We start from the raw sequence: 22,828 nt of genomic DNA, 5'->3' as shown, positions 1-22,828 counted from the left end.
ATTTTGGACCAATCGATTTTATATCGTTTTTTGCCGCTGAAAATATTGAAATTTTAAATACTCTAAAGTTCTCAACAGAAAAAAAAGTATTTCCTTAAGAAATAGCAAACTATGATGTATTATTTTATCGAGAATCCTTAATGTTTTAAAGTATAAAAATTAAATAAAGTGAATCAGCTAATAATCAATTATCAAGTTGTTAATTAAAGTTAATTTGAATGTAGCTTTTGCGTCATTTACTCCTAAAAACAATTCTTATAAACAATTAACCAATTTAGAAATTGAAATCAAGTCATCAATCTGACCCTGATCTGAGACAGCTCATTTCCCACCGGGTAACGACATCCCCAGATTCCCCATGTTTGTCCAATCAATGATCATGTGCGAAATCAATCTCCGGAATGGTTTGGATCCCTATAAATATTGTTGATCTGTTATTCTGGATCACAGTTTACGGACAACAACGCATCTAACAAGAACACCCGGCTGGGAAAAAAGTTGCTAATTTGCCACAAATCACAAAGCTCAAGTAAATCCCCTAGAAGTTTTGTAAACAATCTCAGCAATGACAAAGGTAGTGAATAAAACAATTTAGGTCAGTTAAGTATTATAATAACATTAGTTTCTGCCTTTATTTTAGATATTTTCCATTATTTTGGCATTGTCCTTTGTGGCGGTCATATCTGGAGGTCCTATTGAGGTAAGGATAAAATAAAGAGCAAATTCTCCATTGAAAAATATATAATTATTATTTTCAGAACGAAAATGCAGGTGCCGATGGGGACCTAGCCACGGCCGATTCCATTGGTTACGGTTATTATGCGGCTCCTGCTCCTCTGTACTATGGCGGGTATGGTGGAGGATATGGTGGTGGCTACAAGTACGGAGGATACCGAAGCTATGGAAGATACTACGGCGGGTATTACCGCCCGAGAATTTATCCTGTGTGGGGTTAGACCCAGTGACATTTAAAAACTGAAACCGTTCCTATATTACCATTGCAGTTACCAAAGAAATTATACAAGCCCCTCACAGCTTAACCCTTTCACTGACTTGAAACTCATTTTGATGTTTTGGCGATGACGTTAGAGGAGTTTTTGACCCCAGGCACAATTAACACCGGCATAATCGCAATAAAAACAAAACAGTTTATATACAGAGACGAGTACATACGCATGTGCGGCTTATTATTTTCAAATTTCAATTGTCAGGCATCCTAAACCGGATTTTTGAGACCTGGCCCGGCGCTTCCAAAGAAATTGTAGCGATTTCAATGGTCAGCCAACGTAACAACAGCCGGCCAATAGACCGAGTTGGCCAAGAGTAATTACACATCTGAACTGCCGACCCGAACCTGGGGCTTGGACCCAGCACAGTCAGTCTCTTAGCCGGGCTTTAACGATCCACACATGCTTAATATTCGGGCCATAAAGAGGGTCAACCATGAAAGCTCACGATTACAGTGGATAACGTACCATTTTAGTAATCATAATTGTGAAAAATTGCTTTTTAAGGACTTTTCCTAAAAATACCACCTTTTTATGTGGACCGCGATCATGACAACATCATATATTAAATTAATATATATTTAGTGTCTTTGGTGTTACACTTCTAGACCCAATGTTAATTCCCCTTTTTCAAAAATTAGAATTAATATCTTAGTTATTATCTTGGAATGTTCATTTCCGTATAAATAATAAAGATTCCAAAGTTTAATTTCTTATCATTTCTTACACAAAAGATTTCAAAGTATTTTCTTATCGCAATTAAAAAAGTGCTTCCGTAAGCCAAACGAATTAAAAGTCGCTGACCAATTATGACTAATACTAAAGGATTAAAAAATAATCCTTTGATATAATATTTAATATGGAATGTTGGGTAGGAATTCAAAAGGTCATCGACAAAATGTAAATATATTTTAAGGGTCTTTGTTTTTATTTTGGAAATGGCTTACACACATATAAGCTAGGATATAAATAGGTTATCTAATGGCCACGGGATGCCTTATGGTGTTTGTGGTTGTGTCCGGATTTCTGCGATTGGTGGTGTGTGGAGTGAGAGCGAGCCTTCCGGCTGGAGTGCCCATCCTGCGACCTATGAGGGTGCTTCTTGTGAGACTTATGCGTCTTGGCGTGTCCTTTGACGTGTGTTGCAGCCTGGTGAGCCACCTCTCTGCCGTGCTTCAGATGTTCCTTTTTATCTGAAAGTCCATGTTGCTGATGGCTGTGGTGGTGCTGCGACAACTGGCGCTTGTGGTTCAGGTGATGGTGCCGGCTGTTTTCATCCTTGGCGTCCAATGGTTGCATGGCCAAGGCCACGGCGACCAAGAGCGTGGCAAAAATAATAATCTGCAAATTTTATCCAATGCAATTCAGTTAAATTGTGTAAACATAATTGGAAAGGATCGAGAACTGAAGCTACCGCCCCTTATCTATAGTCCGATAAGATAGCTTTCGACCCATCGATTGTACACTCACCGCCTTCAGCATGATGATACCTCCTGGGATATTGACTTGACTCCGCTTACAGACCTTTTATTTCGTGTAAACTCCGCGGCGTTCGGATCTCGACTGTTTTTCGGAACCTCTTCCGTTGCTGGTTATATCGTTATCTCTTTATATATGTAGCCATGCCTGCTGGTGCTCCACGAAAACCCCTATATCACATAGATAGGTATATAGTAGCTTTTTTTTTTTTGAGAGCGGCAGAGTTTTATCGCCCATAAACAGGCAGTGAGCCAATGTATTTTAATGTGGAACAGCTGTTGTATGATTTCTAAGTCCAGATTAAAAAGGGAAGATGCTCAGTCATGCTCAGTAACTGTTTGCTAAAAAATAATTTAACGTTTATGCCAAATTTGTTTTACAACTTATAGAACATATTTTTTTATAAAAAGAAAACATCTTCTAGATACATATACCATTGTTGCCAATGAGAGTTTGTCTATTGAAGGAACAAAGAAATTCTTTCTGTAAGGTTTTGTTTTTATGTCTTATTTAAAATCATTAAAAACTCTCTCCATTCCACGTACATATCTAGTGGAAGGTTATAAGGCAATCATAACCAAAGCAAAAGCCACCTTTATCGGTATTTACTTTCGTTATCTTCAGCTAAAGAGGCATCCATTGGAACTCAGCCACTTCCACTTGAGATATTCGCAAAATAATAGTACGCCATCAACGGCGCGTCATAAATATTGATTTCAATTATCAAGAAAACAAAGATAACGTTTTTTTTTTTAAGTCATACGTTTTATTATTGGAATCAAGTAAATCATACTTAAATATGAAAAAAAAGGTATAATAAAAAAGTTCTTTTGTGTGGTGTGGAATTCTATTGAATATTACGTTTATTAATATTGGATATAGTATTTGAATTTGAATCTTCTGGCGTATGTGAATAAATGTGCTTCCCTTATAATGCTTCTTCGTATCCTCTTTTATCTCTTCTTTCTTTTTTCTTCGTACTAAGTATACAAAAAGTGAATAAAAATATATAAAATATATTATAGATATAAGAAATTGGGATTAAGATCTTCATATATACGCATGGATATAATAATTGAAAAATACATGAAACGAACAAAAATATTATTAAAACGTAGAAAAAAACATAAATATGACATTGATTCAAGATTAAACTTAGGGTTAATACATTGTATTTTTTTTTTTGACATTTTTTTCTTTTATATTTTTTTTTACATTTTTTGCTATATTTTTGATTATATATTTGTAAAATATTTTACGATCCGGCTCTTAACGTGGCTGGCCATATTGAAAAGACTACCAAAGAAATACGCCGCTTCGAAGACAATTTTAAGCGATTTTCGACAATTTTAACACCGGTATTTTAAATATTGAATTTGTTTTGTTTCTTTGAACACATTGGGGCCAATATGTCAGTGTTACTAAGTATAAGCTATAAGTTTGCGGAAACTACGATAGTTGGATAATAAATTGTTATTGATTTTTGTGATTAAATTGATCGGTGTGATGGTAAAATTCTGCGAAAATCGCCCCCTCTGCCGCCTGACTACTCCTCGATTTTATAGAAGAAATAATTGTTCTCATTGTCGTTGATGGCAGCAGGTGGGGCCTGTGGTGCCTTCCTCGACAGCGGCTCGAAACCCATAAACAAAAATGCCTCAATCAAGGGAACGCGGTTCGGCTGTTCCTTGCTCATCGCAATTACGACGCCATCCACCTCCAGCTTATCCTCGGCAAACTCGAGAAGCGAGACGAAAGTCTGCTTGGAGCCGGCTGCTGGCAGTTCCTTCGGCAAAGCGACATAAAGCAAATTGTTGACCGGGTTCAAAATCGTCATCCAATTGGTGTATAAGTCCTCGGTGACATGCAGTTTGATGGAAATCTGCACCGGCTGGTCGTGCTGCAGGATTTGGCGCAGCACCTCCTGGCAATCATCGTGCGAGTACAGCGAATGGAGGTCTCCCTGCGACTCCAAGTCGGAGATTTCCGACGAGGAGGACGACGGCGAAGACGCCCTGGAGCCGGCCTCGTACAGACTGCTACCAGCCGAGTCGACCGAAGACTTACGGCTGTGGCCTGAAAGGATATTTCAAGGATACAGTTAGTCAAAAAGAAATGAAATGATGATGATTAACTTACCCGTTAAGAGCGATGCCCTATCGTGATCTGTTCTGTGGTGGACAGGGACATCAGGACCACCACAGAGGCCCTACGCCGAGAGAGATGCGGTAGGACTCAGTTGACATGGTCGTGGCGCAAGAAGAAGTCGAGATGGTGCGGAGTTTGCCATCGGCAATACCGCTGTCATTAAACTCTCTTCTAACGAAGCCACTACTAAACTTTGGGTCGCTGTAGACAAAAAAGTAGGTAATTAGGTATTAAATAAATATTATCGGGTTTGGACCGGGCCTGATCGATTTTGTGTGTCCTTTTTATGGCTTAAAACCTTTTTCAATTCCTAAAACTTGTAGGTTAATTGTAATGGGTGGTTTTACCTAATCATGATTACGATTGAAGACAATTGGTGGCTGAACGGCGCAATAGCTGTTGGACAACTGATGAATTGTCGACGAAGGAAAAAGAGTGTAGCTTATCAGCAAATGATGCAGGGACAATTAAATTAAATACGCTTTATGACGTTAAGTTGTTTGTGTACATTTTGAGGAGATAAGATAAGCGCGCCGTTTATCGGAATTACGATAGCCGATAGTCACGACTTCAAATGCTGCTCTGCGATATCTTTAGAGATGGGACCTAAGACGGCAGCGGTCTGGCAACACCATAAACGCCATTTTTCGGAGCTGTCAAATCGCACACATACACGGACAGATACACGACGTAAACCTTTGCGCTAAGAAAAACTCGCGAAACATCAAGCGGCATCAGAAAAAACCGGAAAAATCAATAGTAACTACACAGAAAACACGAAAAAACATAAAACAAAGGAAATATGTCTATTGGCGTACCCATTAAAGTCCTGCACGAGGCCGAGGGCCACATAATCACATGTGAAACCATCACCGGCGAGGTGTACCGCGGCAAGCTAATCGAGGCTGAGGACAACATGAATTGCCAGATGACGCAGATCACGGTGACTTACCGGGACGGACGTACGGCTAGTCTGGAGAACGTCTACATTCGCGGCTCTAAGATCAGGTTCCTCATTCTGCCGGACATGCTAAAGAATGCCCCGATGTTCAAGAAGCAGACGGGCAAGGGGCTTGGTGGAACGGCGGGACGCGGCAAAGCGGCCATTCTACGCGCACAGGGTGAGTTTCAGGTCACCTATTACAAGACAAAATCTTAGGGGCTTCCCTATACCATTTCATCAAGAAAATAAATCCTTCTTGGGTGAAAGACATCAAGATTTAAATTTTATTTAACTTGATTTTGACTTGTAATATTAACTAATGAAAATTTTAATATAAAAACTAAACGATTAAAAATTTTAGCTCGAGGCAGAGGCCGAGGCGGACCGACTGGAGGTGGAAGAGGCACTGGAGGACCACCGGGAGCTCCGGGAGGCCCTGGCGGACGAGGAGCCTGGCAGGGTGGACCCACCGGCGGACGTGGACGCGGCGGCCTGTAGGAATTTCCGTCGCAACAATGCATTTTTGATAATCTTTAAGCTGCGGGATCTATATTTTATAAACGGGCGGGCGAAACTTTAAACTTGTGTGAAGTATTTTAAAGTCAATAGCAAAGAATACAAAGTGAAATTGAATTCCACAATGCATCAATTATTTAAACGAGGATCGGCCTGGAATGTAGAAAACGATTAACCACCAACACCAGCAGACGCTTACAGCTTAGCTTAAAACCATATAAGCACACCGATATCGTCGCCTTTCGAATGTTATACAAAGAGAGCAATTCCATGACAGTATTACAATCCGTTTTAACTTGACTGTCGACGGATAGCTCTCTTCATTTCACTATTCGTGGAGTATCCTTGCGGCCGGAGCCGAGAACAGACAGGACAACGGACAGATTAGGTCGGGGGACAAAACGAAATTAGTGGGTTAGTGTCGGAGCGAAGCGTCGAATATTATACAAAGAGAGCAATTCCATGACAGTGTTAATGGTATCTGGACTGTCGACGGACAGCTCTCTTTATTCACTTATTCGCATTTGAAATTCTCGAGGTGTTAATCAAACATTCAATGGGGACAGACACAAAATACGTATGGATACGTATGTACATGGTGTATAGATATTTTGGTTTTTGCCGGCTAGGGCGGACGTGAAAAATGCCAAGCATTTTGTTGTTTCCCTGCCATATACCCAATTAAATCAACAAACTGCGCACTTGGCAGAGCTCTGTGAATTGAGCGCAAATGGGAGGAGGCCTGAATGGTAGGCGTTCGGGTGCATTGCGCTTAATGGATGCAATTTATGAGGATGGGCGGAGGTCCATAATAATTCTCATGCAATGCCTATGACATCTCAATCGATGGCACGTGCAGGACAAGTGAAATTGCCTAACGACCTTGCGTGATCTCTAATTTCTCTAAAATAATGGGCTGCTGACGTACCCCAGAACGGTCTGGTTCTCTGGTTGCAAGTTGTTGCTCGATGTCGTCATCGCTGGCGCAAACTAAGGTAAATATTTGGTCTAGACTCTAGGGATGATTTATCACAGCTGCAGTTCACTATCTTTTGGATTTTGGATTTTTGTCTTGTGTGTGCTTTGGTTATCACAGTTTCGTTGCTTTCGGTCCTTTGACGCGGGCGCACTGTGATTCACATCGAAAAGTTCTGTAATCTGGCCTGATATTCAACTTTAATTCCCTCCTGGGTTTTCAGTTCAGATATGTGAGGTGCTTTGCTTTGGGCGTTTGTCTGGCGACTGACGACATCCAACCGGCTGTGGCATCATTTATGTGATTAAGTTCAGCTACTAAGAGGAGGCCTCTCGTCGAGATATACTACTGTCGGGGGTACAGTCGGTCATCATCAGATATGGATCTCAAAATGAATTTCAATAGTGTGGAACAGACTAACGGCCCAAGGTCGCAAATTTCTCCTGTTTTTTTTTTTTTTTGCGACAATATATAGGGGGTTTGGTTAGGGGTTGGGTCGTAGAAAATTGCAAAACAAAGCGAAAATAATTCATACTAAATTTGCATGAAAAGATACGCCGACAAACCCCACAATTTGTGTTTATTTAGTCGGCCGGCTAATACGCAAATTCGAGAGGAAAACACAGGCGGTAGGGCTAAAAATATATCGGCAAAAAGTTAACTTATACAGACGAAGAAAGAAAAAATAAATTTATAGGAAAATGTTCTCCATTCCACACAATATGGGCAGCGTTTTTGCCTGCACGTGTCCGGTGTTTGGGGCGAAATTCGTATACATTTTCCAAAATAAAAACAATGACGAATCAATATCGCAATATAGCAATAACATCAATATAGCAATCGCCAACCACAAAAGATAGTGAGTAACACAATAAAATGACCGATAAAAGGTGAATATACAGTCAGCACAGAAATTATTCGGACACCCGTTAACATACATTTTTTTAAATTAATAATTCGAAAGCAAAAGTAAAGCATAGCATAAAAAACGCACGTATTTTTCTAGATCGAAGTATTTCTAAGTAAATTTCCAAAAAAAAAACGCCGATTACCTTTCTATTCACAAAGAAAACAGATAATCTTGAAGACGTACGAATAATTTTTTTGCCGAATTTTAAGCTCTTGTTTTGCTTTTCTTTTTTTATTTATATACACAACAAAAATAATTAAATTTTTATTTAATAATATGTTTTTAATAATTAGTTTTTAACAGAAAAAAATAAAAACAGTGCCAAAAATTTCATTTTTTCCCAGAAATAAGCCTTTATATAAGTATATTTCGGTGTCCGAATAATTTCTTTGCTGACTGTATTAATACATATTAATGCTAAATAGTAAACTGAAGATGAGTTATAAGATAAAGTCTATAATTAGCAAGAAATAACATGTTTTTAGTATTAAAATAACACCAAGAAGTTCCTGTTTTTAGTGCTTAAAATGATTTATGAGGAAAATGAAAGCCATTGTTTAGCTCCAAGGCCTGGAATTCTTTATCAGTAGTCCTATACGTGTGCCCCCAACTGTGGGTAGCGAATATCTTATTCCCATGAACTGGTGCTACTCACATTTGTATTATTTTACAATTCAAATGTATTTTAAGTATTCCAATGTATGTACATACATACATACATATGTATGTAGCTCACGTGTTAGCAACAAGCAACGGTAATCGAGTAATGCTATGGAATGTTATATATTTCATAATTCCGGTTATATTCCTGACAAACCTTGGATATAAGAATATTTGTCCCTGTTAGAGGATTGCAGCTAAAATGGAATGAAAACAAAGCAGAGCAATTCATGCCATATAGTAGATTAGATCTAGTCTAGATTCTAGATAACTGGCAGGTGATAAGTCCAGTAAAACGAACGGCTTGTGTAACCACATCAAAAACAGTAATGCTCGACAAATATTGGGGGACCAGGGTACACTTTTCAGAGGCTAGAGTGCAAACAGCAGTAAAAAAAAAAAAAAGAAGAACGACAAACAAGCAAGATTTGAGGCAAAAGCTCTGGAGACGATGTCATAAAACAAACACGGGCACCTTGACTATACACTGCAGGCCCAGAACAATAGACGCGATAAGGGAGGGAGGACATGATCTCCGATAAGATAAACTGGTCTCAGCGTCGAAAGAAGCTGCTAGAAACCAGACGATGACCCAATATCGTGCTCTCCCTCTCTTTCTATCCTTCACTTATCTGCCTTGCCACACAACAAAGAAGTCGAGTGCAATGGCGAGTGGAATTTTCCGTTGTTTACAGCCATTTTCGTTGAATATGTGTGGTTGTTTATGACATAATACTGTTGCAAGATTGGCTGACGTGCAACATTGGAAAATAACTGGAAGTGGTGGCCATTTCTACAGAAACTGGAATAAAACTGGGCTGGAATGTTCTATAGCATTTTAGGTTATTATAGAAAGTTCGCTTTATTCCATTGCATACAGTTTGTTTTGCAAATGCCAATTTTTTTTAGGGCAGAAAAAATACACATATGTGTGTATATACATATCTATGTGCATCCGTATGTTCTCCAATTGGAAAAGGTCGAACTGTAAATAAAAGCTCACAATGTTGCCAGACTTTCCACCATGATGTGGTGTTTGAGCTAATTAATTGTTTTATGTATGTACAAGCTGCAAACAAATGGATTAAGTTTATTATCTCATAGAGCGGATGCTGTTGAAGCTTTTTTTTATTGTTTTTATAATCAACAAAAGAATCTGGTTCTGTTGCCAGGGTGGCAACCATGCAAGGCGGCCATTTTGGCTAGCAGCAATAATAACAAAAACAAAAGAAAATAAACAATACATATAGGGCAAAATAAAGTAAAAATTAAATTTCAAAAAAACAAAACTGTTTATTTTCTGAAATTAATTATTTACTTTACTTACAAAACGGACTGCCCATAAGGGCTCTTTCAATTGGTAAAAGTTCCGTTAATTGGTTAGCTGTGTACGTCATTCCTGACTGTAAAAAAAAATATGTACGAACACAGCTGCTGATGTACATATGTACATACATATGTATGTGAACGTGAAAAAACCAACACCACCGAATTAGCAGGTTACACTAAAACTATTACACTACAAACCATTACAACCAAGCCTACATGCCACCAATTGGAAGGGGTCGTGTTACGAACTCCCTAGCACTTTTCTTTTTTCTTTTTCTCATTTTCTTTTTCACACTACAAAATCGAACTGGCACTTTTTCCTTTATATAAACTTACAGTTTATTATTCATATTGGATGGCATTTTCACACTTAATGGTTTCAAATTAACGCACGTAGAACGAATTGATGTGAACAAAAAGAAGGCTTTCGTAGAGAAAACTGGCTTTTGTTTAATGGAACGAAACTCCAAGTAATTGCTGCACTTGCTTTGAGAAATCTGGTTTGACAGAAGAAAATACTGCGGGCCAGGCCTTTTATAGCATTTGCTGTGGATTTTTTAGGCAATTTTATGGTATTTTTTTATTTGATTTTGGAATTTTTTTTAATGTTATTGAATTATGTTTCGAATAGTAATTTTTCATAAATTTAAAAGTTTTATCTGTAGTTTTAACGTTTATCACTAGTCTTCTAATGATAAAACTAATTATTGTGACATTCAGTATTTTTAGAAAATGCCGAAAGCTTTGGCTCACTTAGGACTTTTTGAATCATCGGGCGCGGCCACTCTACGCACTTGTCACCACGAGGTACGAGTGATCCGAGTTTTTTCTGCCCTTTTCAAACTTATTTAATTATATTGTTGAAAATCGTGTTCCGCCCAACTCGAAAACAATGAGCGCCTTTCCCGGAACGTTCGCGTTCGACGAATATGGTCGGCCCTTCATCATTCTGCGTGACCAGGAGCGCCAGAAGCGCATCACAGGAACAGATGCCATTAAGGTAAATGAAAAAGAGGAGTGGACGCTTTGAAATGTCTGGATGCCCGTGTTTCTCACGTGACGCTACAACAAAAGAAGGATATATCCATTAGGACAGCCTTTGTTCGCTTTATTTCCGAAAAAGAACCCAAACAATGACGCATCGTCTGTGGAACGTTCCAGATGGTCACAGAAGCCGGTTTAAAATTTAGCAGCCACTCCAAGCTTTAATGAAAAGTATCAGATATCATGATCCTTAGTGTTATCAGGTCCTAGAAATATTATTTTCCTATGTACTAGCGTTGTTTCGCCCAAAAATTTACAAAATCTGACGTCACTGAGCAATTTTGAGGTTAAAACGCCGCACAGATGTTTTCCCTGCATTGCCGGCTGAGTCACGCGCCCCACCAAGTGTCTTACATACGCTTCCCAGACAAGCTTCCCAACTTTTGAAACCCATTTCTAACTTATTTTCTAAATATGTTTTATCCCTGCAGACTCACATTATGGCCGCTCGCCAAATCGCCTCCACCCTGAAGACTTCGTTGGGTCCCAAGGGTCTGGACAAGATTATGGTGAGCCCCGATGGTGATGTGACTGTCACCAACGACGGCGCCACCATCATGAAACTGATGGAGGTTGAACACGAGATCGCCAAGCTGATGGTGCAGCTGTCGCAGTCGCAGGACGACGAGATCGGCGATGGAACCACTGGTGTTGTGGTTCTGGCTGGAGCTCTTTTGGAGCAGGCAGAGGGACTTATCGATCGGGGTATCCACCCCATTCGTATCGCCGATGGTTTCGAGCTTGCCGCCCAGTGCGCCATCAAGCAGCTGGATGCCATCGCCCAGCCCTTCCCCGTGGACCCGAAGAACAAGGAGCCCCTGATCCAGATCGCCATGACCACCCTGGGCAGCAAGATTGTGAACAAGTGTCACCGTCAGATGGCTGAAATGGCCGTGGATGCTGTGCTCAATGTGGCTGACATTGAAAAGAAGGACGTGAACTTCGAGCTCATCAAGATTGAAACTAAGGTCGGTGGCCGCATGGAGGATTCCTTGCTGGTTAAGGGTGTTATCGTGGACAAGACCCTAAGCCACTCTCAAATGCCTAAAGAGCTGAAGGACGTCAAGCTGGCCATTCTCACCTGCCCGTTCGAGCCCCCGAAGCCCAAGACCAAGCATAAGTTGGACGTTACTTCCGCCGAGGACTACAGGGCGCTGCGTGAGTATGAGCAGGAGAAGTTCACCCAAATGGTGAAGCAAGTCAAGGACGCCGGCGCCACCTTGGCCATCTGCCAGTGGGGCTTCGACGATGAAGCCAATCACTTGCTGCTGCAGCAGGAACTGCCCGCCGTGCGCTGGGTTGGAGGTCCCGAGATTGAGCTCATCGCTATCGCCACTGGTGGTCGTATTGTGCCGCGTTTCGAGGAACTGACAGCCGAGAAGCTGGGAACAGCTGGTCTTGTCCGAGAAATGGGTAAGTTCGACTAATCAGGATAATTAAGGAGAATAATTAATATCCTTTTCCCCTTTTTTTAGCTTTTGGTACATCCAAGGACAAGATGCTGGTTATTGAGGAGTGCAAGAACTCGAAGGCTGTGACCATCTTCTTGCGAGGCGGCAACGCCATGATCATCGCCGAGGCTAAGCGCTCCATCCATGATGCTATTTGTGTCGTGCGTTCTTTGGTCAAGGATTCCCGTATCGTCTACGGTGGTGGTGCTGCCGAGATAAGCTGCTCCCTGGCTGTGGCTAAGGAAGCCGACCAGCTGTCTACGCTGGAGCAGTACGCCTTCCGCGCCTTCTCCGTAGCCCTGGAGAGCATTCCGCTTGCCCTGGCCGAGAACAGTGGTCTGCATCCCGTGGAGACACTTTCGGAACTGAAGGCTAGCCAGGTGTCTGAGAAGAAGCCTAGCTTGGGAGTAGACTGCATGCTGACGGGTGATTCGGACATGAAGAACCACAACGTGGTCGAGTCCCTGCACTCGAAGAAGCAGCAGATCCTGCTCTCCACTCAGCTCGTCAAGATGATACTCAAGATCGACGACGTGCGCTCCAAGAACGACGGCGGCATGTAGAGTGTTGTCATCGATCCACTAACACCTTACACATCAGTCAGCACCCGACAGATTCAGATTCGCATCCCCTTCTCGCTTTGCTAAACTCCTCACGATCAAGAACACCCGCGCAACGCCTCATCTCTATGTATATCTGTATTAATTGATTACGTTTATTAACGTTCACAAGTTCTTTGGAAAAGAAAAAAATTACATTAAACAAGGGATTCTCCCTGGTCAAATACACTAAAACCAAAACTAAGTTGGTTCTTTTCTTTGGGCCAATTGGTTTCCCTTCCAATCATAAAATAGATTATTTACAAAGGCACAAAAGTTCTAGACTTTCTTGCCATTGACGGTGGCCAGTTGCTTTCTGTTCATTTGGTCGAAGAAAAGTAATCCAGCCGCCCGTTCTACAGTTTCTGGGGGCACTTGGAACACACTTATTGGCGTATCATTGCTGATCACTTGATTGGGCATAACATAGGCTTCCATGTGGAGTTTTTGGTCAGTAGCTTCGCTCACAACTACTTTATAGAAATGGGTGGGAACTGCCACCGTGTTTGCTCCGATAACTTCGTATTTAACATATGTCTTGCCATCGTCTTCCTTTCGGGGCAGGTACAAAGGGCCCGTGCAGACATACACGTTCGGATAGATTTTAGTAAGTTTGCGCACATGCATCTCCAGGGTGTTCCACGCGTCCCGATTGAAGCCCTGCCCCACCTGGGGTGCCATATTGGATAGGTAAAAGGTCTCCTCGCAATGTTTTTGGTGCAACCGGTGGTTTCCAGCAGCGGCCATGTGACCGCGATCGTAACCGGACCGCCTGTAATCCGTATTCTGAGACCGAAAGTAGGGATGAATGCTCTCATCCTGCTTGAAGTCGCACTTGGCTCGATCTACAGCATCGTTTTTGGCTACAGAGTCCGGCGTCAGGTGCTCAAATACCCAATGTGGCACTCGATTCCGGCGGTCGTAGGAGAGCACGTAGTCGGAGTGGGACCGCACGTTATCCAATCCCGGGAATCCATACTTCATTATTTGTCCAATCCTTGAAGGTGTTGCCGCTAGACTGACATTGCTTTCTTGGGCAGGAATCAAACTGGCCGCCGAAACAGTCCCAAAAGTAGGTAACCCAGGAAGACGGGGGCTTCCGCCATCGGGCCCATCGATGCGCTTCTGTCGTTCAAAGTGGGAACCAAGGTAGAAGGCTCCAAGGGCGGTGGCTCCAATTGTTAATATTCTACTAACTCCTCTGCCGCTCATTTTTCTAGTTTAATTGATAAATTTGGTCAAAAAGACCACTAAAGACCGCTATTGCACAATTTCAGGTACGGTAGTGTGACCGAGTCTCGAAATCAAAAATTGGACAATAGTACGATAACGGTTTTCTAAAGCATATTTGAAAACTTTGAAATTCAAACTTTAAAAACAAAGAATCAGATTCACTATGTTTAAATTAGTAAACTAATATTCTTAATTTTCAAATACATGTTAGGATTTTTTTGTTTGTTTTATGTATTTGGTAATGTAAATATACAGTATCTCAAAAAAAATATATATCAATACATAACTTTAATTTTATCTTATTTTATCTTAAAGTTTGTACTATTAAGAAATATGGTTTATGTTTATATAATTATGTTGAGAGAGCTCCAATTTCATTTAAATCGCTTTTCCACTTTTCCTGACCTATCTCCCTCTTTTCGTTCGACTTTGCTCTATTCTCCTCTTAAAGCTTCACTCTCCGATTCCACTTTGTTTCAATGTGGTTTCAATCCGAGACGAGGTTATCAGCTATATTTAAGCTTGTTTACATTGGAACGGCAGCTGAGTCGGCGTATATTATTGAGACGTTTCCAAATCGTTGCCTTGTTCAGTTCAGAGTCACCCCTGGATCGAGAAAGGATGAGAGATCTGATCGCGGTAGTCCTGATCGCCCTGGCGGTAGGATTTTGGTTTGTGCGGACTCGCTATAGCTACTGGACTCGGCGGAGAATCGGAAATGTCCCAGGAACTTTTCCCACGGGGAATATGGAAGGTTTCCGGAAAACCAAGCACTTTATTGACATCATAACCCCGCTGTATGAGAAGTTCAAAGACTGTGGCGCTCCGTTTGCGGGGTTCTTCATAATGCTCCGCCCGGTGGTTTTGATTCTGGACCTGGAGGTGGCCAAACAGGTTCTAATACGCGACTTTGCAAACTTCGAGGATCGCGGCATGTATCATAATGAACGGGACGATCCCTTGACGGGTCATCTTTTTCGAATCGATGGACCAAAGTGGCGACCATTGAGGACTAAAATGTCACCCACATTCAGTTCTGGAAAGATGAAGTTCATGTTCCCCACGGTGTGCGAGGTGGGTGTGGAACTGGCTGGGGTGTGCGGAGACCTCGCCGAAAACTCGATATGTGGAATACTGGAAGTTGGTGGTCTGATGGCGCGCTATACCTCCGATGTCATAGGTCGCTGTGCCTTTGGAGTGGAGTGCAACGGCCTCCGAAATCCCGAGGCAGAGTTTGCTGTAATGGGCAGGCGAGCCTTTTCGGAGCGACGTCACACCAAACTGGTCGACTTATTCATCGAGAGTTTTCCGAATCTGGCGCGACGCCTCCGCTTCTGTCAGATCCATCAGGACATCACGGATTTCTATGTCGGCATTGTCCGGGAAACTGTGAGGCAGCGAGAGGAGCAGGGCATCGTTCGGAATGACTTTATGAACCTCTTGATCGAGATGAAGCAACGCGGCGAACTCACCCTGGAGGAGATAGCAGCACAGGCGTTTATATTTTTTGCCGCTGGCTTTGACACTTCGGCTTCTACCCTAGGATTTGCTCTGTACGAGTTGGCCAAGCAGCCGGAGCTACAGGAGAAGCTGCGGAGTGAAATCGAAGAGGCTCAGAAGATGCACCAAGGAGAATTCACATACGAAAGCATGCAGGAGATGCGCTATATGGAGCTTGTTATTGCAGGTGAGTAAGCTTTAAAAAAAAAAAATCAAATCAAACCCAGAATGAAGACTTTCCTTTTTTTAGAAACCCTTCGGAAGTACCCGGTACTACCCCAGCTTACTCGCGTCTCCAAGCAGTTCTATGCTGCCAAGGGTGATCGTAATTTTTACATAGAACCCGGCCAGATGCTGCTAATACCAGTTTACGGGATTCATCACGATCCCAGAATCTATCCCGAACCCCATAAATTTATACCAGAGCGTTTCTTGGCGGATCAGCTGGCCCTGCGTCCTACTGCCTCCTGGCTGCCCTTCGGCGATGGTCCTCGTAACTGCATTGGAATGAGGTTCGGAAAGATGCAGACCACCGTTGCCCTGGTTCATCTTCTCAGGCGCTTTCACTTCAGCGTCTGTCCGCGAACAGAGCCCAAAATCGAGTTTGTAAAGTCGAATATTCTTCTCTGTCCGGCGAATGGCATTTACTTAAAGGTTCAAGAGCTGAGTAAGCTAAAAAAATTGTGATTCTGTGCCTTGCAAAATACACTACTTATTTTATCAATTTTATAAACGTGTGTACGATTGAATGGTATTTCTGAATTACGCCTGTGAAGCATGACAAGAAAAAAATCGATTGGGACATCAGGCACTATCAACATTTCTACTAGCCTCGCTCTATATAATTTCACCAGAATACCAATCTGTTTATAATTTATTTTCCGGATCAATGAGCTTGTTTGGAAAATGTAGAATTTTGTTTTTGTATGCTTAGAAAAATTACGTAATTTTTAGATATATATAGATGTAAAGCTATATATATGTAGATGCCACTGGAGCTTTTGAAAAAATGCGTATAATTTTATTATTTTTGCAATCTTATTGAGGGCACAAAGTTTTGTTTGTTATTCTCAGTCTCTTTAGCATACAATCCAAACATTTCACCGGCTGATAAATAAAGATATAAGATACGGGTCTCATAAAACTGGTTCTAAGAGATCGTAAGAGAGCTTTTGGACACCGACCCAACGTAGAGCCGATTTTTAAACTCAGTTTGAAGCTGAACGTGGTCCGAAAATGACGATTTTTTTGTCGCTGGTTGTTATTGTGCTGTCCCTGATAATATTCGCCGCTCGACGACGTCATGGTTATTGGCGGCGCAGAGGGATCCCTCACGACCATCCAAATCCACTCTTCGGGAATATCAAGGATTGGCCTACCAAGCGGCATATAGCCACGATCTTTAGAGATTATTACGAAAAGTACAAGGGTTCAGGTTATCCCTATGCTGGATTCTTTTTCTTTTTCACGCGAACCGCTGTGGTCACCGATCTGGACTTGGTCAAGAGAGTTATGATTAAGGACTTTAATCATTTTGAGAATCGGGGTGTATTCTACAACGAGATCGATGACCCGCTCACTGGGAATCTATTCAGCATTGAAGGTCAAAAGTGGCGTCACCTGCGGCATAAGCTAACGCCCACCTTCACGTCTGGAAAAATGAAACACATGTTCCCCATTGTCGTTAAAGTGGGTGAGGAAATGGACGCAGTTTTCGCCGAGAAGGTGGCCGAAGGTCGGGGTCAAGTTCTGGAGGTGGTGGATCTGGTTGCCCGATACACAGCCGACGTAATCGGAAACTGTGCCTTTGGACTCAACTGCAATAGTTTGCATAATCCCCAGGCTGATTTCGTGACAATTGGAAAACGAGCGATCACTGAGCATCGCTACGGAGGTCTCTTGGACATTTTCATCTTTGGGTTTCCAAAGTTATCCCGCCGTTTACATCTCAAATTGAACGTTCAAGATGTGGAGGATTTCTACACTGGAATTGTGAGGGAGACCATAGACTACAGGCTGAAAACGAAGGAGAAACGAAACGACTTTATGGATGGACTGATTGAAATGTACCAGAAGGAGCAGGAGGGCAATTCGGAGGATGGATTAACCTTCAACGAGTTGCTGGCCCAGGCCTTCATATTCTTTGTAGCTGGGTTCGAGACGAGCTCGACCACCATGGGCTTTGCTCTCTACGAACTGGCCCTCAATCAGGATGTCCAAGACAAGTTGCGAAAGGAAATCAATGATGTCCTCGCTAAAAACAACAATGAGGTTACCTACGAGGGCATTAAGGAAATGAAATACCTGGAGCAGGTCGTAATGGGTATGTTCTAAGCGGTTTTATGTATGATTCGTATTAATATTAACTCGTTATATGCAAAGAAACGCTTCGCAAGTACCCTGTTCTGGCACATCTTACCAGAATGACTGAGACAGACTTTTCGCCAGAGGATCCCAAGTACTTTATTGCCAAGGGAACTATTGTAGTGATTCCCGCTCTAGGAATTCATTATGATCCGGATATCTATCCCGAGCCGGAGAAGTTCAGGCCAGAGAGATTCACGGAGGAAGCCATTGCAGCTCGGCCCTCTTGCACTTGGCTACCTTTTGGAGAAGGTCCTCGCAACTGCATTGGTCTACGATTTGGTTTGATGCAAACTTGTGTAGGACTAGCTTACCTCATCCGGAGCTACAGGTTCAGCGTTGCCCCAGAGACACAAATTCCAATGAAGGTTGTCATAAAGAGCATCTTGATTTCCGCTGAAAACGGAATACACCTGAAGGTAGAAAAGTTGATTAAATGAAGCTAGAAGCTGTTTAAGTATACTGACAAATGTTTTTCCTAAACCTTTCTTTACTACACACAATAAACCCATTTAAAATATCACCAACCCTTCCAAGTGTCTTTATTTTTAAATATCATTTTAAGGAAAATTTGTAGATTATTATAGTATTGTCGTAGGACCATTAAACAGCAAAAAAAAAAAAAATAAATAATAATCTAAGCCTTTTATCAATAAGGTCTGTCTAGTAAGAAAAACTTAAAGATTATACATTAAAAGATAAGGGTGGTACGGCTATATAAATCGTAGTTTCCCCTAACTGGAGTTCAGTTTAGAAAGCACACTCTGCTCTTCAAAATGTCGCTGTTTCTTTCGCTGATTTTTGTTTTGGTGTCGCTGGTCGTGTTTGCCGTCCGGCGGAGACTCGGATATTGGCAGCGGAGGGGTATACCTCACGATGCACCCCACCCAATTTTTGGACACCTTAAGGATTGGCCCAAGAAGCGACACTTTTCCGTGATTTTTAGGGACTACTATAACAAGTACAAAAGTTCTTCTCACCCCTTTGCTGGCTTCTTTTTCTTCTTAACTCCAACGGCTGTCGTCACTGATCTGGAACTGGTGAAAAGGGTATTGATCAAGGACTTTAATCACTTCGAGAATCGGGGAACCTTCCACAATGAAACCGATGATCCGCTTTCGGGCACGTTGTTTTCCATTGAAGGCCAAAAGTGGCGACACCTAAGACGCAAGCTGTCACCCACTTTCACGTCCGGAAAGATGAAGCACATGTTCCCCATTGTGGTCAAAATTGGAGAAGAATTGGAGAAAGTGTTTAACGAGAAAACAGTTTCAAGCCAAGTTGTGGAAGTGGTTGATTTGGTGGCACGATTTACTTCGGATGTCATCGGATCCTGCGCTTTTGGTCTGCAATGCAACAGTCTCCATAATCCCAAAGCAGAGTTTGTGACGATGGGTAGGCGGGCAATCACCGAGCGGAGATACGGGGGTTGGCTGGACTTCTTTTTCTTCGGATTCCCAAAACTGTCCCGCCAACTGCATTTAAAAATAAATATCCAAGAAGTGGAGGACTTTTACACTAGGATTGTTCGAGACACCATCGACTACAGGCTGAAATCGAAGGAGAAAAGGAACGACTTTATGGACAGTCTGATTGAATTGTACCAGAAGGAACAGGAGGGCAATTCGGAGGATGGATTAACCTTCAATGAGTTGGCTGCCCAGGCCTTCATATTCTTTTTGGCTGGTTTCGAGACGAGCTCTACCACAATGGGCTTTGCTCTCTACGAACTAGCTCTCAATCAGGATGTCCAGGACAGATTACGAAAGGAAATCAATGAAGGTCTCGCTAAAAACAATAATGTGTTTACCTACGAGGGTGTTAGAGAAATGAAGTACCTGGAACAGGTCATAATGGGTGAGTACACTATACTTAGATTTCAATAATGCACGCCTAATATTCAAAAACTGTTATGTCTTATAGAAACCCTACGGAAGTACCCCGTCGTGGCTCATCTGACAAGGGAGACTGAGACGGACTTTTCACCAGAGGATCCTAAATACTTTATTGCCAAGGGAACACAGGTTGTGATTCCTTCCTTGGGCATTCACTACGATCCGGATATTTACCCTGAGCCGGAAAAGTTCAAGCCAGAGCGATTCACGGAAGAGGCCATTGCCGCCCGACCATCCTGCACCTGGCTGCCCTTCGGCGAAGGTCCTCGCAACTGCATCGGCTTACGATTCGGTTTGATGCAGTCACAGGTGGGACTAGCTTACTTGATCAGGAGTTTTAAGTTTTCTGTTGCTCCCGTCACTCAAATACCTATGAAGTATGTGACACCTAATATTCTGCTTTCGGCAGAAAATGGCATTTATCTGAAGGTGGAGAAGATATCCCAGTAATATCATCAGATGCTACTAGTCTGAGGATTCCTAGCATATTTGAACAGCAGTTTCGTTTTTGTACAGTTGGGGTTTGTGGTTTAATCAATAAAATATATATTCTATCAACTGGTATACATAGTTGCAAAGAGTATCTACTACCCAGATAACAGGCCGGTATACTAATTTGTGTATAATTATTTTTTTTGGTAAAACATTTGATAAGTTTTATAAAAAATATTCAGATAATTTATGATTTCGCCAAGAGAGTAGATTATTGAATAATTGGACAGCAAACACACGTTTAATTGTTTTTAATCAGAAAACATATGCATTGTTATGATACCACTCAAGAGAACCCACACACTGAGGTTTAGCAGGGAATATAGTATAAAAAGCTCACTTTCAAGAGAGTCTAGGAGAGTGTTATGTATATAACACTCGTTGCTTACCTGATTTTTATTCAGTCTTGAGTAGAACGTGTTGCCGCTAAAATGTCGATATTTCTAACTCTGATCGCGGTTGTTTTTTCGCTGATTCTGTTTGCTGCTCGGCGGCGGCTTGGATATTGGCAGGGGAGGGGTATACCTCACGATGTGCCACACCCTCTCTATGGAAACATAAAGGACTGGCCCAAGAAGCGACACATTGCCCATATTTTTAGGGACTACTATCTAAAGTACAAAGGCTCCGGGTACCCCTTCGCCGGGTTTTATTTCTTCTTCACCCGAACTGCTGTAATTACCGATCTGGATCTGGTCAAGAGAGTTATGATTAAGGATTTCAACCACTTCGAGAATCGAGGAATTTTCCACAACGAAATCGATGATCCGCTCTCCGGCACGTTGTTCGCCATCGAAGGCCAGAAGTGGCGTCACCTGAGGCACAAACTCACGCCTACCTTTACGTCCGGAAAGATGAAGCACATGTTCCCAATTGTCGTGAAAGTGGGGGAGGAAATGGAGAAAGTCTTTAGGGAAAAAACAGTGACAGGACAAGGACAGGTCCTGGAAGTGGTCGACCTCGTGGCGCGCTTTACTGCCGACGTCATTGGCACCTGTGCCTTCGGCCTGAACTGCAATAGTTTGCATAATCCCAAGGCCGAGTTCGTGTCGATAGGTAGACGAGCGATCACCGAGCGGAGGTACGGAGGGTGGCTGGATTTCTTCATCTTTGGCTTCCCGAAGCTATCCCGCCGCCTTCACCTGAAACTTAATGTCCAAGAAGTGGAGGATTTCTACACAGGAATAGTGAGAGAAACCATCAACTACAGGTTGAAAACCAAGGAGAAGAGGAACGACTTTATGGACAGTTTGATCGAGATGTATCAGAAGGAGCAGGAGGGAAATTCGGAGGATGGATTGACCTTCAATGAGTTGGCTGCCCAGGCCTTTATATTCTTTGTGGCTGGGTTCGAGACGAGCTCGACTACCATGGGCTTTGCTCTCTACGAACTGGCTCAGAATCAGGATGTTCAGGACAAACTGCGACAGGAGATCAACCAAGTATTGGCCAAGCACAACAACGAGTTAACGTACGAGGGCATCAAGGAGATGAAGTATTTGGAACAGGTGGTAATGGGTGAGTTGAAGTATTTGGTTATTTTTGAAAAATTAACTAACAATAATATTTTCCATCAGAAACCCTTCGCAAGTACCCTGTCCTGGCACATCTTACCAGAAAGACTGAAACAGACTTTTCCCCTGAGGACCCCAAGTACTTCATCGCCGAGGGAACTGTGGTTGTTATACCTGCTCTGGGAATTCATTACGATCCAGAGATCTATCCAGAACCGGAGAAATTTAAGCCGGAGCGTTTCACGGAAGAGGCCATTGCCTCAAGGCCCTCGTGCACTTGGTTGCCCTTTGGCGATGGGCCCCGCAACTGCATTGGCCTCAGATTCGGGCTGATGCAAACCAGTATTGGACTGGCCTATTTGATCAGGGGCTACAAGTTCAGTGTCGCCCCAGAGACCCAAATTCCCATGAAAGTTATGGTGAAGAACATTCTGATTTCTGCTGAAAATGGAATACACTTAAAGGTGGAAAAGATTTCTAAATAAGAACGAGTTTATTTACGAAATACATAACTATCGAAGCTTGTTTTCTAATTTAAACAATGTTTAAAAAGCTTAAATAAAACATCGAGTAACAAGTATACACCTAATAATTTTTATATGATTGGGGGTTCTTGTATACCAAAATTGATTAGATTTCAGGGTGCTAGTTTAACTTTAAACCTGTTATACAATAAATGGTTAAAGTTAATGATGGTTTTCTATAAATCTATTAAGTCGTGGTTAAGAAAAGTAAAAAATAATAGTATTGTGCGCTTTGTGGTAGCTT

At 42.2% G+C, this 22,828-nt stretch overlaps 10 protein-coding genes across 10 annotated transcripts; 7 read left to right on the top strand and 3 right to left on the bottom strand.

Moving 5' to 3' along the window:
• The first annotated feature begins 384 nt into the window (after nt 1–384).
• Nucleotides 385–1,160, top strand: LOC108133054 (neuropeptide-like protein 28). The gene is made up of 3 exons (XM_017252728.3): nt 385–574; nt 641–700; nt 759–1,160. The coding sequence occupies exons 1-3, from the start codon at nt 566–568 to the stop codon at nt 954–956; spliced, it is 267 nt and encodes an 88-aa protein (XP_017108217.2). The 5' UTR covers nt 385–565; the 3' UTR covers nt 957–1,160.
• Nucleotides 1,161–1,912: 752 nt separating this feature from the next.
• Nucleotides 1,913–2,774, bottom strand: LOC108133053 (spore coat protein G). The gene is made up of 2 exons (XM_017252727.3): nt 2,478–2,774; nt 1,913–2,348 (listed from the first exon to the last, which is right to left on the bottom strand). The coding sequence occupies exons 1-2, from the start codon at nt 2,487–2,489 to the stop codon at nt 1,986–1,988; spliced, it is 375 nt and encodes a 124-aa protein (XP_017108216.2). The 5' UTR covers nt 2,490–2,774; the 3' UTR covers nt 1,913–1,985.
• Nucleotides 2,775–3,229: 455 nt separating this feature from the next.
• Nucleotides 3,230–7,344, bottom strand: Oda (Ornithine decarboxylase antizyme). Its single transcript, XM_017252725.3, is given in 4 exon segments — nt 3,230–4,562; nt 4,626–4,677; nt 4,679–4,835; nt 7,022–7,344. Coding segments are annotated over 4 exon segments (789 nt in total). The 5' UTR covers nt 7,072–7,344; the 3' UTR covers nt 3,230–4,032.
• SmD3 (small ribonucleoprotein particle protein SmD3) lies at nt 5,260–6,210 on the top strand. The gene is made up of 2 exons (XM_017252726.3): nt 5,260–5,755; nt 5,939–6,210. Exons 1-2 carry the CDS (start codon nt 5,437–5,439, stop codon nt 6,073–6,075), a joined length of 456 nt encoding a protein of 151 aa, XP_017108215.1. The 5' UTR covers nt 5,260–5,436; the 3' UTR covers nt 6,076–6,210.
• A 3,399-nt stretch (nt 7,345–10,743) lies between the features above and the next one.
• Nucleotides 10,744–13,267, top strand: CCT5 (chaperonin containing TCP1 subunit 5). Its single transcript, XM_017252722.3, has 3 exons — nt 10,744–10,968; nt 11,444–12,425; nt 12,488–13,267. Exons 1-3 carry the CDS (start codon nt 10,861–10,863, stop codon nt 13,024–13,026), a joined length of 1,629 nt encoding a protein of 542 aa, XP_017108211.1. The 5' UTR covers nt 10,744–10,860; the 3' UTR covers nt 13,027–13,267.
• EndoG (Endonuclease G) lies at nt 13,147–14,373 on the bottom strand. Its single transcript, XM_017252724.3, has one exon. The coding sequence runs from the start codon at nt 14,272–14,274 to the stop codon at nt 13,342–13,344; it is 933 nt and encodes a 310-aa protein (XP_017108213.2). The 5' UTR covers nt 14,275–14,373; the 3' UTR covers nt 13,147–13,341.
• A 412-nt stretch (nt 14,374–14,785) lies between these two features.
• Nucleotides 14,786–16,519, top strand: Cyp6a22 (Cytochrome P450 6a22). The gene is made up of 2 exons (XM_017252412.3): nt 14,786–15,982; nt 16,046–16,519. Exons 1-2 carry the CDS (start codon nt 14,917–14,919, stop codon nt 16,480–16,482), a joined length of 1,503 nt encoding a protein of 500 aa, XP_017107901.2. The 5' UTR covers nt 14,786–14,916; the 3' UTR covers nt 16,483–16,519.
• A 244-nt stretch (nt 16,520–16,763) lies between these two features.
• LOC108133240 (probable cytochrome P450 6a17) lies at nt 16,764–18,661 on the top strand. The gene is made up of 2 exons (XM_017253088.3): nt 16,764–18,118; nt 18,178–18,661. Exons 1-2 carry the CDS (start codon nt 17,032–17,034, stop codon nt 18,597–18,599), a joined length of 1,509 nt encoding a protein of 502 aa, XP_017108577.2. The 5' UTR covers nt 16,764–17,031; the 3' UTR covers nt 18,600–18,661.
• A 261-nt stretch (nt 18,662–18,922) lies between these two features.
• LOC108132847 (probable cytochrome P450 6a23) lies at nt 18,923–20,595 on the top strand. Its single transcript, XM_017252411.3, has 2 exons — nt 18,923–20,016; nt 20,083–20,595. The coding sequence occupies exons 1-2, from the start codon at nt 18,936–18,938 to the stop codon at nt 20,502–20,504; spliced, it is 1,503 nt and encodes a 500-aa protein (XP_017107900.2). The 5' UTR covers nt 18,923–18,935; the 3' UTR covers nt 20,505–20,595.
• A 366-nt stretch (nt 20,596–20,961) lies between these two features.
• Nucleotides 20,962–22,642, top strand: Cyp6a23 (Cytochrome P450 6a23). Its single transcript, XM_017253080.3, has 2 exons — nt 20,962–22,064; nt 22,124–22,642. Exons 1-2 carry the CDS (start codon nt 20,978–20,980, stop codon nt 22,543–22,545), a joined length of 1,509 nt encoding a protein of 502 aa, XP_017108569.2. The 5' UTR covers nt 20,962–20,977; the 3' UTR covers nt 22,546–22,642.
• The last annotated feature ends 186 nt before the right edge of the window (nt 22,643–22,828 follow it).

This window comes from Drosophila bipectinata, chromosome 2R (genome assembly GCF_030179905.1).
Source record: "Drosophila bipectinata strain 14024-0381.07 chromosome 2R, DbipHiC1v2, whole genome shotgun sequence".
In the NCBI taxonomy this organism is placed as follows: Eukaryota; Metazoa; Arthropoda; class Insecta; order Diptera; family Drosophilidae; genus Drosophila; species Drosophila bipectinata.
Note: the sequence above shows the minus strand (reverse complement) of the source record. Positions and strands in the feature narration are given on the sequence as shown.